At 53.2% G+C, this 14,218-nt stretch overlaps 1 protein-coding gene and 1 long non-coding RNA gene across 3 annotated transcripts; one reads left to right on the top strand and one right to left on the bottom strand.

Annotated features, from left to right (window-relative positions):
• Window positions 1–6,176: 6,176 nt before the first annotated feature.
• LOC118657474 lies at window positions 6,177–6,694 on the bottom strand. The gene is made up of 2 exons (XR_004968023.1): window positions 6,510–6,694; window positions 6,177–6,266 (listed from the first exon to the last, which is right to left on the bottom strand). It is a non-coding gene; the product is annotated as an uncharacterized LOC118657474 (long non-coding RNA).
• A 368-nt stretch (window positions 6,695–7,062) lies between these two features.
• Window positions 7,063–14,024, top strand: TIFA (TRAF interacting protein with forkhead associated domain). 2 transcript variants are annotated; one of them, XM_036311554.1, is made up of 3 exons: window positions 7,063–7,402; window positions 8,242–8,369; window positions 12,753–14,024. In XM_036311554.1, exons 2-3 carry the CDS (start codon window positions 8,367–8,369, stop codon window positions 13,338–13,340), a joined length of 591 nt encoding a protein of 196 aa, XP_036167447.1. In that variant the 5' UTR covers window positions 7,063–7,402; window positions 8,242–8,366; the 3' UTR covers window positions 13,341–14,024. The 2 variants fall into 2 exon arrangements, with proteins under 2 accessions (XP_036167447.1, XP_036167448.1); XM_036311555.1 differs by lacking the exon at window positions 8,242–8,369 and having other exon boundaries at window positions 7,064–7,402.
• The last annotated feature ends 194 nt before the right edge of the window (window positions 14,025–14,218 follow it).

Genomic DNA, 14,218 nt, shown 5'->3' with positions numbered 1-14,218 from the left:
CTTTCTCATGGAAATCTGTATAAGTGCATTTTGGCCACTTAGAAAACATGGTTGCAGGCCTGACTGGCGATGTCAAAGGTCAGGGGTCTAACCTCATGGCCAGCGATGTGAAAGGTTAGGGGTCTAACCCCATGGCCAGCGGTGTGAAAGGTCAGGGGAGGGTCCCCCATGGCCAGCAATGTGAAAGGTCAGGGGAGGGTCCCCCATGGCCAGCGGTGTGCTAGGGGAGGGAAGGTCACCGTGGGGCGAGGTCCTTGTTTTCCCAGTCTTGCCTGTTGCTGGGCACCGGCTCTCCACCCTGGTGACTGCCGCACCTGGTCCCCGTCCCGCTCTGTGGAGTCTGGCTAACTGCCCATCACCTTCCCCCTCAAGGGTCTTGATCAGGGGGAGAGTTACTGACGCCAACGTGCTTATTATCCTGGTCCTTCTGAGCCTCCGGTTAGAGGGGGCTCCTCTCTGGCGGAGGGGGTTGCATTGTGGTGACGCAGGAAATCTCGGGAAAGCTCTCTGGTACATTTCCCCCACCGACTCTAATAACGGGACGGACCCTGTGGCAGCTCAGATGGCTTCCAATTCTGCCTCCGAACAAAAGAAAGAAGGGAATCCGAGAGCGGCTGGATAACGCGGAAGTGCTACACACACTACTCAGTCTACCACTTACATTTTTTATAAGAGTGCACTTTGTCATTCTTCAAAAAATATATATAGCTATTGATTTCAGAGAGGAAGGAAGAGAGAGAGAGAGAAAGAGAGAGAGGGGAAGAGAGAAACATCAATGATGAGAATCGTGGACTGGCTGCCTCCTGCACGCCCCACACTGGCGATCAAGCCCGAAACGCAGGCCTGTGTCCTGACCGGGAATCAACTGTGACCTCCTGGTTCATAGGTCGATGCTCAACCACTGAGCCACACCGGCTGGCACTTTGTAATTCTTAATACATGACCTTAGAAGTTCAAATAACCCAATGGCATTGCTGCCACAAAACTCTCTCTCCATCGATTTATGTGAACTAAACGGTGAACTAGGCTAGCACGATTCAAGGCTTGGTGTGTGTGTTTCTGGGGATGCTGTTTTATTAGCTACCAGTAGCATTCATCCATGAAGTAATTTCTTTAAACCCCCCTAAATCTCGTTAAGAAAGAAATGCATTTTCCATAAAATTGTAGTTTAATATTCATAAAAACATGTAATTTATTTCTGTCTTTCATTATGAATTTATAATACTTGTATAAGTCAGTCTTTTAAAATTTTAATACTTAGAGTCTATGGCTAGAGGAAATAAAAATGTTTCATCTCAATGTCCACATGTTTTTAATGTAAAAAAATATGGTAAAAAAATACCTTACAAGCATTTAATCTACTTAATATTATGAGAAAATTCTATGGAGAAAGTGGAATGAAAATAGAAGTTTAAGGCGATAAAGAAATAATAGGCTCAATTGTTAAACTTTTTTGTGTGCAAAAATTTGTACATATATTATATGACTGGGCATCAAATCACTATTGTATATAACTCCCTTTGGATACATTTAAAAATTACTGCTTAGTAATTACTGAATTAGATCCTTTCAACTATTTAAACTTATGATAAAAGGTGAATAACAACTTTAAAATGTATGAGAGAGTTATTGTTTTTGTAAAATTCTGTTTGGTGAGCAACAATGTTGGACATTCAGGGTTTTGAGTGGGGCTGAATGTTCTAGGGCCTCACGGAGGATCCCGGGAAGGGAGAGAGGAGAGCGTTGGCACTGCCATCGTCCTTCCTGGGAAACGCAATACGGAGACGCTTACCTGTCTTACCATCTGGACAACGGCCGAGCCTCTTCCGGCAGAGAAGCCTGGCAGGATCCCCAGATGCATGGAAACCCAAAGAAAGAACGGATTACAATGCTGAGCTTCAGACATATCTCAAAGCCAAAAATGCCTGTAGTGGAATAAGTCATTGAGATGTGCACGCATAAAAGAAGCACATGTGGCCCCTTAGAAAACATGGCTGCAGGCCCGACCGGCGTGGCTCAGTGGCTGAGCATCGACTTATGAACCAGGAGATCATGGTTCGATTCCCGGTCAGGGCACATGCCCAGGTTTCAGGTTTGATCCCCAGTAGGAGGCGTGCAGGAGGCAGCTGATCAATGATTCTCTGTCAACATTGATGTTTCTAATCTCTCTCTCCCTCTCCTTTCCTCTTTCAGAAATCAATATAAATGTATTTAAATAAAAAATAAAACATGGTTGCATCATCATATTCATTTTTATTGAATGAATAAAAATGCCAGAAGGCTGAGAACCACTGGATTAGAAGAAGAGAAGGGAATTAGGAAAACACTGTGATCGTCTCTAGACGGAGGTAATGACCAGGCTTAATTAGTGTGAGAAACATCAGAAATAAAGGGAAGGGGAGAGCCGCGTGGGAGACGGAGGCACACCTCCCATCCGTGTCTGGTGGGAGGCAGAGAGGCCGTGACACAACGACACTGTAGTAGAGACGCCCAAGGCAGAGTGTGAAAGGAAGGCCACAAGGGGCAAACGTGGGGATTCCAGGGTTCAGCTGGAAAAGGGGGGCCCACGGAGGAGATGCGGAAACAACGCCCAGGACAGGAGCAGAGAAACCACGAGAAAGCCATGCTTTAAAGACGGGACGGCCCGGCTGGCGAGGCTCAGGGGTGGAGCCTTGACCTCTGAACCAGGAGGTTATGGTTTGATTCCTGGTCAGGGCACAGGCCGGGGTTGCAGGTTCAATCCCCAGTAGGGGGCGTGCAGGAAGCCGATCCATGATTCTCTCTCATCACCGATGTTTCTATCTCTCTCCCTCTCCCTCTCCCTTCCGCTCTGAAATCAATACAAATATATTAAAAAGAAAAACAGGACCAGCTACATGATTTGTGGGGTCTCTTGTCCAAAAATCATCCAGAATTTCAAGACAGCAGCAGCAGAGCCACGCACGGGGCCCTGTGGGACTCCGCAGGCCGCACCCTGGGAAGCCTGAATTCCTAAAAGCCCCGTAGGTGGTGGGTGTGATGCAGCAGGTGGGCATTTTGTTAATTTCAAATTAAATGATTCATCAGGGATCATTCAAACAGTTAATCCCTCTTTTTTTGTATCGACAGCATACATGCCTGGTGTTTCCTTCTGTTTCGCTTTGATAACTGTCTCGCCCAACTTTTGGGGTGCATTTCTCTGAGGGTTCCTGAATTGGCAGCCCAGGAATGCGTAAACGGCCGAGAAAGCATGTAGCTAATTTCGCGTACTCCCAGCAACCCTCACAGCTTCTGGCTGTCTCACAGGAAGGCAACCGAGTTTAAAAGCACCCAGAGCCTTGGTGAAAGTCTCAGGAAAGGGCTGGCCACGCGCGCTCTGATTAAGACGCTGGTGGCCCATGAGCAGCTCTGAGTGCAAAAGTTTTTGCCACTTCAGGGTCAAAGGATGGGTTTGTCAAATGATACAACCACACGGGAGTGGGGGGGGGGGGCGGTTTGTTGTTTTGTTTTGTTCCTTTTTTAAAAAGGAAACTTGCAAATAGGGCTTCAGAATGGTGTCCGCAGTCTGCTGGCCTCAACAGATCTGGGAGAGTAGCACGGATCTGGAAGGCTGCCCTGCCCGTGACTTCCCTGCTAACCAAGTCCGACCAGCCAGCATTCACGTGGTCTACGGCTGCTGTTCACGTTCTCCTGTAGGTGCTACCATCACTCTAGATGTTTAAACTTTGACCTTGAATAAAGCAAGTAAAAATCTGCAGTAAACTGCAAAATAATCTTATTTTTAAATTTTTAAAAATTTGTTTAAATATATTTTTATTGATTTTTAGAGAGAGGAAGGCAGAGGGAGAGAGAGAGAGAAACATCAGTGATGAGAGAGAATCATGGATCAGCTGCCTCCTGCACGGCCCCCTCGGGGGGATGGAGCCACAACCCGGGCCTGTGCCCTGACCGGGAATTGAACTGGCAACCTCTTGGTTCCTGGGTCGATGCTCAAGCACTGAGCCACGCTGGCCGGGCTACCGTACTTTTAGTGGTTTCACACAAAATGAAACAGTAATAAAGTGAAGCACTTGTTACACATGACTTTGCCTGATTTCGATATTAGAGGTTTAAAAATCATGTCTTTTAAAAATATCTCCTGAGTATCTTCGGAAAACTCAGCAAAGGGAAGTTGCCAGAAAGAAGCGGGCACAGTTCTCTCTGGCTCTGGCTCTTCCAAGCTGTTAGACGTTTCCGGGCCTTCGGTCAAGTTTCAGGAAGTTGGGGAAGCCAAGGCTGCAAATGTCTGTGCCTCGGTTTTCAAAGGGGAGAACAAGGCCCCGGTCAGTGGCTCCGCTGGTTGGAGCATCACCCCGTGCACCGGCTTCCTGCCAGGCCACACACCTGGGCTGTGGGCTCGGTCCCCGGTCCTGGGAGGTGTGGGGGGGGGGGGCATGTGGGAGGCAGCCCCAGTGGATGTTTCTCTCTCTCTCTCTCTCTTCCTTCTCTCTAAAATGAATAAAATACATCTGTTAGAGCAGTGGTTCTCAACCTTCCTAAGGCCGCGACCCTTTAATACAGTTCCTCATGTTGTGGGGACCCCCAACCATAAAATTATTTTCGTTGCTGCTTCAGAACTGTCATGTTGCTACTGTTATGAATCGTCATGTAAATATCTGATATGCAGGATGTATTTTCATTGTTACAAATCGAACATAATTAAAGCATCGTGATTAATCACAAAAACAATATGTAATTATATATGTGTTTTCTGATGGTCTTAGGCGACCCCTATGAAAGGGTCGTTCGACCCCCAAAGGGGTCACGACCCACAGGTTGGCGACCCACAGGTTGAGAACCCCTGTGTTAGAGGCTTCCAGGGCAGGAGGAATAGGGAAACTGAGGCAGGAAAGCTAAAAAAAGGCAAGTAGCAGCCAGCTTGTAACTAACGAGCCACTATCTTCCCAGCCAAGGCAGGGAGAGCAAATGGTTAAAAACCGCCCCAGGGAGAGACTGCAGAGGGGGAGGGGGAGGGAGGGGAGGGAAAGGGCCGTTCCACTCCCTCAGCAGAGGAGCCGGCAGCCTGGGCTTGGGCTTGGCAGGGCAGAGTGGCAGGTGCTTCTCAGGAATTCTGGGTAAACAGGGGCCTTGGGATTAATCTGCACCAAGACAGCCAGCGGGGAACTTTGAAGCCTATAGACAGGAGGGTGCATAACGCACCCCCCCCCGCCCCCCTGCCCCCCCACCTGCTCTTGGGATGAGCCGAGAGCCGTCTGCGCTTCCTGAGCCAGATGCGAAGGTCTGCTGGCTTCACTTTTGCTTTTTCTCAATAAAGGTGCAGCTCTAATTGCTTTGATGATTGGCTTTCACACCGCAGCCAAGGTCTCTCGTATAAATTCACTCACATGAGAAGACAGGGATCGAGGTTGGGGACAGCCTCTCCCGCTGTCCGGGGCTGTGCTGTCCGGGAACCCCTCTCTGGTGTCGGTGAGAGGGGCCTATAGCGTTGCCTCGGGTGAGGGGAACAGAGGGCCAAGTCGCTGCAGCCCTTGTCCAGTGTCACTCGAGGCTCCCGGGAACAGAAACTCCCGTGTGCACTCTTGACTGTTTTGCAACTGCCACAAGCTTTCTGGGCTTTAAGGCCCATGATGCTGACCCGGCTGCCAGAGGCAGACAACTTAGGGAGCTTGGATTCTGGTCTAGAATTGAAGGCTCATTCAGAGTCTCATTCTGGGTCACTGACGGGAAACAAACACAGCAGCATGCATCTTAGCAATTGTCGCACCTGCTCTGTTATCATCACCTGGAGGCCCCATGTGCGGATTCATGCACCTCAGGCACGGGGACGGGGTCCCTTGGGGTGTCCTGCGGAGATCAGGCCCCAGCTGGCGCCCCCACCCTTGCAGCCCCGCCTGGCACCCTGGCCTTAGCCTGGCGCCATCCGCTCCCCTGCTCCACCATCCCTCCGGCCGCTGCACAGTCCTCGGTGCCCATGCGGCTGCCAGCGCCATGTCCCGGGCCTCCCCCTGGTGGTCAGCACACGTCATAGCGAGCGGTCAAACTCCTGGTCTAACAACTAACCGAGGGGACAGTTTGCATATTAGGCTTTTATTATACAGGGCACCTACGAACCAGTCCTTGGCAGCGCATAGAGCATGGTCACAGATCGCATTTTAAAGGTTAGAGACCAGAAACTCCAGTTCCGGCACTTTTTTTTATTGTACGAGTTTATTGACAGGGTCAAAGTCCATGTCCTCTCTTCGCCTGCTTTCATGTCCTGCTGCTGCAAGAGGACACGCTGGCTGCCTCTATTCCAGAAAGAAAGAAATGCTGCTGATTAACGAGCAAAAGAATTGTAGCCTTACAGGCCCCCGGAGTGCGGCTGCCCCAAAACCAGCGCTTGGGAAGTCAGGACAGAACCCAAACAGGCAGGGGCCTCCTGCTGGCCTTTCCCGACCTGGAGGGGTTCCCCCCCCCCGCCCCCCCCCCTCCCGCCTCGGGCTCTCAGTCCCCTTCTCCCCATGGTCCCTGGGCTCTGACCCTCTAGACACCTCAGGTCCTGCCCTTCTTCCAAACCTTCTCCCCGAGGCAGGAGAGTGGCGCCTATTCTCTGTAGGTCAGAGCTCCCCGGTTGGGGAGGTGGGTCCCCGTCGGTCACTGCGCATCAGCTGGGCTCCCAGAGGCGGTGCGGGAGGCGTGGTGGGGTGCGTGGTGGATGCGGTGGGCGGGTCACGGACAGGAGGAGCAACGTGGGGGGGGGGAGCATGGTGTGGGCGGGGCGTAGGGTGCTGGGCGCGCGAGGTGGAGGGCGGGCCCGGTTGGGGGGCGGGCGTAGGGTGCTGGGCGTGCGCGGTGGGGGGCGGGCGTAGGGTGCTGGGCGCGCGCGGTTGGGGGGCGGGCGTAGGGTGCTGGGCGCGCGCGGTTGGGGGGCGGGCCCGGTTGGGGGGGCGGGCGTAGGGTGCTGGGCGCGCGCGGTTGGGGGGCGGGCGTAGGGTGCTGGGCGTGCGCGGTGGGGGGCGGGCGTAGGGTGCTGGGCGCGCGCGGTGGGGGGCGTGCGCGGTGGGGGGCGGGCGTAGTGTGCTGGGCGCGCGCGGTGGGGGGCGGGCGCGGGGGGGCTGTGGGGGCCCCGGGCGGAAGGCGCGGAGCAGGCGGTTCTGTGCGCGGCTCTGCGCTCCCGGAGGCTCCCGCGGAGAAGGGCCCGGGCCCGGGCTGCGCGTTGGGAAATAGAGGAATCCACCGCTTTCCGGGGACTTTCCCGCTTCTGGTGGGGAGCAGGCGTGTCTGCCGCCCCCCCCGGGGCGATCGCGGGCCGCGCAGACGCTGGGAGCCGCCGCCGCGCGGGGGGAGGGAGGCGCTCCCGGAACACAGCGCGCGCCCAGGGTCCCGCCGACCCGCGCCCGCGCCCGCGAACAGGACCGTCGCCCCGAGCCGAGTCCGCTCCTCGGTGAGGCCCCCAGACCCAGGGCTCCCGGAGGGAGGGAAGCCGGTGTCCCCACGTCCCTCCTCCCTCCCGCGGCCAGTGCTGCGCGTTCACCGGGGAGGGCGCCGTGAGGGGCGGGGAGGGGGGAGTAAAAGTGTCGGAGGGACACTCGGCGCCCGGAACAGGCCCCTGTGCACAGCCCACCTCGTTTTAAACAACACGCGCTGAGAATGTGGGCAACTGCGGGCACGCCCGACCCCCCGGGGCGCCCCGCTGTCTGTGAAGCAGCGAGGAACTGGCTCCTTTGACCAAAAATATCTCCACGGGCGGCCGTTGATGGTCAAACCCCGTCCCCCGCCCCTGGCTTCGCGGGGCCTGGCGGGGGGCGGCGGGGGCGGGGGGTCGGTGGGGACGGGGGAGCGGGCGGGGCGGGTTTCTGCGCTGATCACCCTGCCCATCCTCCCCCAGCCCCCCCTGATCCCCCCCACCCTCGGAGTCAGGCGCGGACCCCCTCCCAGCCCCAGATCCCAGGTAAGTGCGCCGCCCGGTGGCCCGCGGGGCGCTCAGGACGCAGCCACCTGCCTCTGGGTGGTGCTGTGATCAAGGCCCCCCGAAAGCCTGGCGCCTTTTTTAATTTTTTAAAATATATTTTTATTGATTTCAGAGAGAAAGGGAGAGGGAGAGAGAAACACCAACGATGAGAGAGAATCATGGATCGGCTGCCTCCTGCTCGCCCCCCACTGGGGGTCAGGCCCACAACCCCGCACGTGCCCTGACCAGGACCCTTCAGTCCGCAGGCAGAGGCTCTATCCACTGAGCCGAACCGGCCGGCCCCAACGCCTCTTTGTGTCTATTTATCCCAGTTCATTTGCCGACACAGACATTGCTACGGATGTCATCCCAGAGTATCGCAGCCTTTTCCTGTCCGACCCCAGGTTACAACTTGAATGATACTCCGTCTCCACTTCATGTCATCCCATAAAACCAGATGGTTTGTGATTTTGTAACGAAAATATCTGTGAAATCTGGAATAGATGTTAAGTGCACGTGGCACAAAGGTCAAAGGTCCGGAGCGTGGGGGAGCCCCCTCTGCAGAGGTCACCACTGTGGAAGCGGAGCCCACTGCTCCAGTTTCCGTGGTAACATGTAGGGTTTGAAAAGGCTGTGTTTGGGCACCTGCCCATTCGTGGGTGCCCTTTACGTATTTTAAACACTAGAGGCCCAGTCCTTCAGGGTGGCCTGTGGGGATCGGGCCCCAGTCGCACCCCCAGCCTCACAGCAACGCCTGGCGCCCCGCCTTGGCCTGGTGCTGCCCCCTCACCTGCTCTACCATTTGCCTTCAGGGCAATTGATTTGGGGTGTGCGCCCCCCCCCCCCAACACACACACACACACACCCTGGGCTCTCTCAGGGCCTGGAAGCTGGGCGGCAGTCCCGCGCCCCACCACGCTGGTCGCCATCTGTGGGGTGATCGGGCTCCCGCTCGCACCCGCCTTGGCCTGGCGCCGCCCGCTCACCTGCTCCACCATCCCACCGTGGCCCCACTCTTGTTGGGGCCCATCAGGGCCAGCAGCGCCTCCACTGCCAGCGCTGTGTCGCCAACACCTACCCTGTTCTGTGCCACCTCCTGGTGGTCAGTGCAGCCATAGCGAGTGGTCAAATGACAGCCCAAGGAGACAATTTGCATATTAGGCTTTTATTATATACTAAAGGCCTGGTGCATGAAAATTCATTCACTGGAGGGGGGTCCCTCAGCCTGGCCTGCCTCCTCTCACCGTCCAGGAGCCCTCGGGCGGGAGGCAACCTGGTGATCAGGGCAAGGCAACGCCCCATCACACCTCTGCTGCTGCGACTGCCGGCAGCGCAAGCCTTGGCCGGCCCTGGTTATCTGAGCCTTGGGTGGCCCTGGGGCTGAGGGGACTGGGTGCTGCCATCTTGTGGCTGTGGGCGCTGCCATCTCTGAGGGCGGGCAGTCAATTAGTATATTCCCTCCTTATTGGCCGTGGGCGCTGCCATCTTTGCGATGGTGCGAGAGTTAATTAGCATATTCCCTCTTTATTAGATAGGATATTTTTATTGATTTCAGAAAGGGAGAGGGAGATAGAAACATCAATGGTGAGAGAGAATCATTGATTTGCTGCCTCCTGCATGCCCCCTACTGGGGATGAGCCAGCAACCTGGACGTGTGCCCTTGACCGGAATTGAACCTGGGACCTTTCAGTCCGCAGGCCCACCCTTTATCCAGAGCCAAACCGTTAGGGCTCGTGTTTGTGTTTTAAAGAAAAGACCCACCTATTTTACCTTTCAGGGTGTGTTTTGGTTAGTTTCTGTCTTTTCTGGTTTTCTACCGACCACCCTGGAGTGGCAGGGCTCAGGCCGCTCACAGGGGGCCTTGCAGGTGGACGTGTTAAATGGGCAGAGCATACGCTCTGTGTTCTTGATGTCAGAGACAGGTTCACCCTAACAACCTGGCTGCCCCCTTGCCAGCAAGTAGGAACCGGTCCACACACCTGGGGGTGGACCCAGTGGGTCCCTCCCAGCGCCAGGCTCCAGCCCTGTCCTGCTGATTCTAATACACACGCCTCCCTGCGCCCTGCCCTGCCAGGGTCACAGCTACAGTCTCTAAAATCACAGCCTGGGGTGGATTCCCCGATGTTAGTGCTGTGGGTTGATGCTTGCTGTCTTTGATTTCATCGTAATTTTTACCACAAATGGGCCCATGATGTTAAGGGTTCCTTTCACTTTTCCTGTTTCCAGTCGAGCGTCTCCGTGGCTGATACAATAGGGTGTAAAAACCTGCACGCAGAATCGGTTACGGAAGTAAAGTTACATAACGTATTTCCAAATGAATAAAAAAGAAATTGCTTAGCTCTGGCATTTGTTGAATAAGTTGACAATTTGATTTGTAGCAGCATCACTTTGTCAAACAAGCAAAAAAAAACTATGTTACAACACCAGGAACCAAAGAAAGGAAATGAAAGCATTGCTTTTTTAAACTAGCTCTGATACTAACATCTACTACAGGCCGCAGACAGAAAACATTGAAGTCACAAATCAGCCTTGCTTAGGACTTAGAGCCCCAAGCCCCAAACCAGGGTTTGAAGAATGCAGGCAGCAAGCCCACCGCCTGGGGATGTGGCTTCCCAACACACTGACTTAGAGGTCGGTGCCGCTGGTAAAGAATGAGGTGCATTTATGTGTAGATATGGGAAAAGCATCCATTTGTATTATTAATTGAAAAACGCAAGACCTAGTATGCTTGTTGTGTAAAGAATTTTTTTATGGGAAAAATCAACTTTACAACTGATTCTAGAAGAGGAAACAGGATTAGGGTGGAGGGAAGATACTTTTTAAAAATACATATTTTTATTGATTTCAGAGAGGGAGAGAGAGGGAGAGAGATATAGAAACATCAATGATGAGAATCATTCATGGGCTGCCTCCTGCACACCCCACACTGGGGATCGAGCCCGATACCCGGGTGTGTGCCCTTGACTGGAATCGAACCCGGGTCCCTTCAGTCCGCAGGCTGAGCCAAACTGGCTATGGTGGGAAGATACTTTTTTTAAAAGCCTTTACTGTTTTGAATTCTGTAATCGTGTGCATATAACCCTTTTTGAAGTTTTAAAATGGCATTTCTGTGTCAAAATAACCTCCAGGGGTTTTGGTAACGAACTCTCCTGTCCTGTGATACCCTCTACCCCACTGACTGCTGAGGTCCCTGCAATGGGGGGGAGGGGGCGGCCCTCCCGGGCGCAGGTGTGGCCGGTGTGGTAACAGCAATTGGGCCGCTTGTGGTTACTGACAGCTGTCCATCGTTAGGGACGTCTGGCAAAAACAAACAACTCCCGTGGAGTCTGTGCTTAGAACTACGTCAGAGAGACTTTTTTTTTTAAATATACTTTATTGATTTCTTACAGAGAGGAAGGGAGAGAGATAGAGAGTGAGAAACATCACTGAGAGAGAAACATCCATCAGCTGCCTCCTGCACACTCCCTACTGGGGATGTGCCTGCAACCCAGGTACGTCCCCTTGACCGGAATTGAACCTGGGACCCTTTAGTCTGAGGGCCAATGTTCTCTATCCACCGAGCCAAACCGGCTAGGGCCATCAGAGAGACTTTTAAAGTTGTCACATCTACATATTAAAATGGTAAAATAACCTTTGAAATAACTTACTATTTTTAACCGTTTACCTACTAGAAGTACAAATGATGACAGTAAATGTTGCAATTATTTATGACTTTTTAAATCTTTCTTTAATCAGGTTTCAGAATTCACATCCATCTAGTTTTAACAGTAAATGACAGCTTTTATAGGTTCGTCCTCTGAGGACATTCAGATCGAAGGCAAGACCCCTTATTCCCGATTCCCTTTTCAAGCACGGCTGCCCTGCTGTCTGGCCCCAGCAGCTCTATTTAAATGAGAAGGAAACTGGGGTTTTGTTATGCCACCCACAAACCACTTTATTATCAATAATTACTTCTTTTGTTGTTGGATTACATGTATGGTCTTATCAAACTAGAAATGAAAAAGAGATAGGAAAAGGGTAACACCAATTCACAGAGCTTGGTATACAATTTCATGTATAATTGAAAGGATTCTATGTATTGTTTTCTTAACTTAAAATCTAAATGACCTATCAGAAGATTTTCATCAAATATGAGAATCAAGATTTCATTGCCTCGCCCAGCTGGCATGGCTCAGTGGTTGAGCATCGACCTGTGAACCAGGAGGTCACGGTTCAATGGGTTGTGATCTCCAATGTGGGGTGTGCAGGAGGCAGCCGATCAATGATTCTCATCATCGATGTTTCTATCTCTCTCTCTCCCTCTCCCTTCCTCTCTGAAATCAATCAACCCTATATATTAAAGAGGTAATATGCAAATTGACCATCACATCCTCACACAAGATGGCCACCCCCATGTGGTCACAAGATGGTTGGCAGGGGAGGGCAGTTGGGGGTGACCAGGCCGGCAGAGGGCAGTTGGGGGTGACTGAGCTGGCAGGGGAGGGCAGTTGGGGGTGACTGAGCTGGCAGGGGAGGGCAGTTGGGGGTGATTGGGCTGGTAGGGGAGTAGTTAGGCATCGATCAGGCTGGCAGGGGAGTGGTTATGGGCAATCAGGCAGGCAGGCAGGCAGGCAGGCTAGCGGTTGGGAGCCAGCAGTCCTGTATTGTGAGAGGGACATCCCCTGAGGGGTCCCAGATTGGTGAGGGTGCAGGCTGGGCTGAGGGACACCCCTCCCCCCGCCCATGCACGAATTTCATGCACCAGGCCTCTAGTGTGTGTGTGTGTGTGTAATATATGTATATATTAAAAAAAAGGTCTCGGTGCCCAGAGTGGGATGTGAGCTAACGTGCTGCTGACTTGCAGGCAGGTGCTGCCGCCGCCATGTCCAGTTTCGAAGACGCGGACACGGAAGAGACAGTGACGAGCCTGCGGATCACCATTTACCATCCTGGCCAGGTGCAAAATGGGATATTCCAATCGATAAGGTTCTATAACCCAGAGAAGCTCCCGTCCAGCGAAGTGGTGAAATTTGGCCGAAATTCCACCATCTGTCGCTACACTTTTCAGGACAAGCAGGTTTCGCGAGTCCAGTTCTCCCTGCAGCTGTTTAAAAAGTTCGACAGCTCCGTGCTCTCTTTTGAGATTAAGAACATGAGCAGGAAGACCAGCCTGCTGGTGGATAGCACGGAGCTGGGCTACCTGAACAAAGTGGAGCTGCCCTACAGGTGCATGGTCCGCTTCGGCGAGTACCAGCTCCTGGTGGAGAAGGAAGACGGGGAGTCCCTGGAGTTTTTCGAGACTCTGTTCATTATGTCCCCCAGGCCTCTCCTGCAGGAACACGACTGGCCCGCACGCAAGCCCACCCCCGAGTTCTGCAGGTCCTCGTCCTGGTGCACCCAGAGCACTTCCCTGAGTGCTTCTCCGAGGGAAATGGATGAGAATGAGTATTAGGCACAGGCAAGAGGAGAGGCGGACGGAGCACTCTGCGGACGCCACTGACCGTTACCTGCAGCCCGGCTGTCGCCTGCTGATGCCGTAGAGTCGGACCCAGGGCTGCCGTTCCACAGCCTGTAATTCGTGGGCGGCACCGACTCGGTTGCCTGGTGCATGGCTGGACGTGCTGAGGGCTCGTGCACATGGGTGTGGTGATGGAGTGATGACCAATAAATGGGTTGTAGTGTTTTCTCTTTACACCTGATGTTAGTCCTGTGCTTTGTTTTGTAAGAACCACCTCTAGGTCACATCATCTCACAGCAGCCACTGGTTTTAAGGCCAAGGCTACAGGCAGATGGTTGCCTGCTGGTTGTCGGGCACTGGCCTGGAGGGGAGCGTGTGTTAGTGTCTGCGCATTGCTGTGGCTTTAATGTGGGAGCTTATCTGAGCTAATACCTTGACTTCCGACCGATGGGATTATAGTATGTGTCTGTTCTCAAGAATAAAGTTCTTGTCTGTAATCAGCACCTAAAAACAGCACTTAAAACATTTTATTGAACCACTGTGCTAGATGCAGAAGTATGTTTCAGTTTTCTTACCCAATTTTAAACTGATCTTTATGTCCTATTAAAATGTTTAATTCCACGAATTCCTAATGTCAACAGCACCTACGCACCTAATAAAATCTGTTTAATTCTCGAACCATTTTCTTGGAAACTCTAAGGACAGGCCCAGTGCGGCCGAGCCCGGGGCTGTGCACTCAGACACGCAGCTCTGCCCGTGTGTGTCCAAGCCATTCTCCTCCCCTCCTCACTCCGTGTGCTGACCCAGGGCCACTGGGTGCCAGGATCGATCAGAGAACCTGACCTCCCAAGGGCCAGCGGCCCGCCCTCCAC

The sequence above is a fragment of the Myotis myotis genome, unplaced genomic scaffold, assembly GCF_014108235.1.
Source record: "Myotis myotis isolate mMyoMyo1 unplaced genomic scaffold, mMyoMyo1.p scaffold_m19_p_56, whole genome shotgun sequence".
Classification (NCBI taxonomy): Eukaryota; Metazoa; Chordata; class Mammalia; order Chiroptera; family Vespertilionidae; genus Myotis; species Myotis myotis.
The sequence above is the reverse complement of the archived record's forward strand: the minus strand, read 5'-3'. Positions and strand labels throughout refer to the sequence as shown.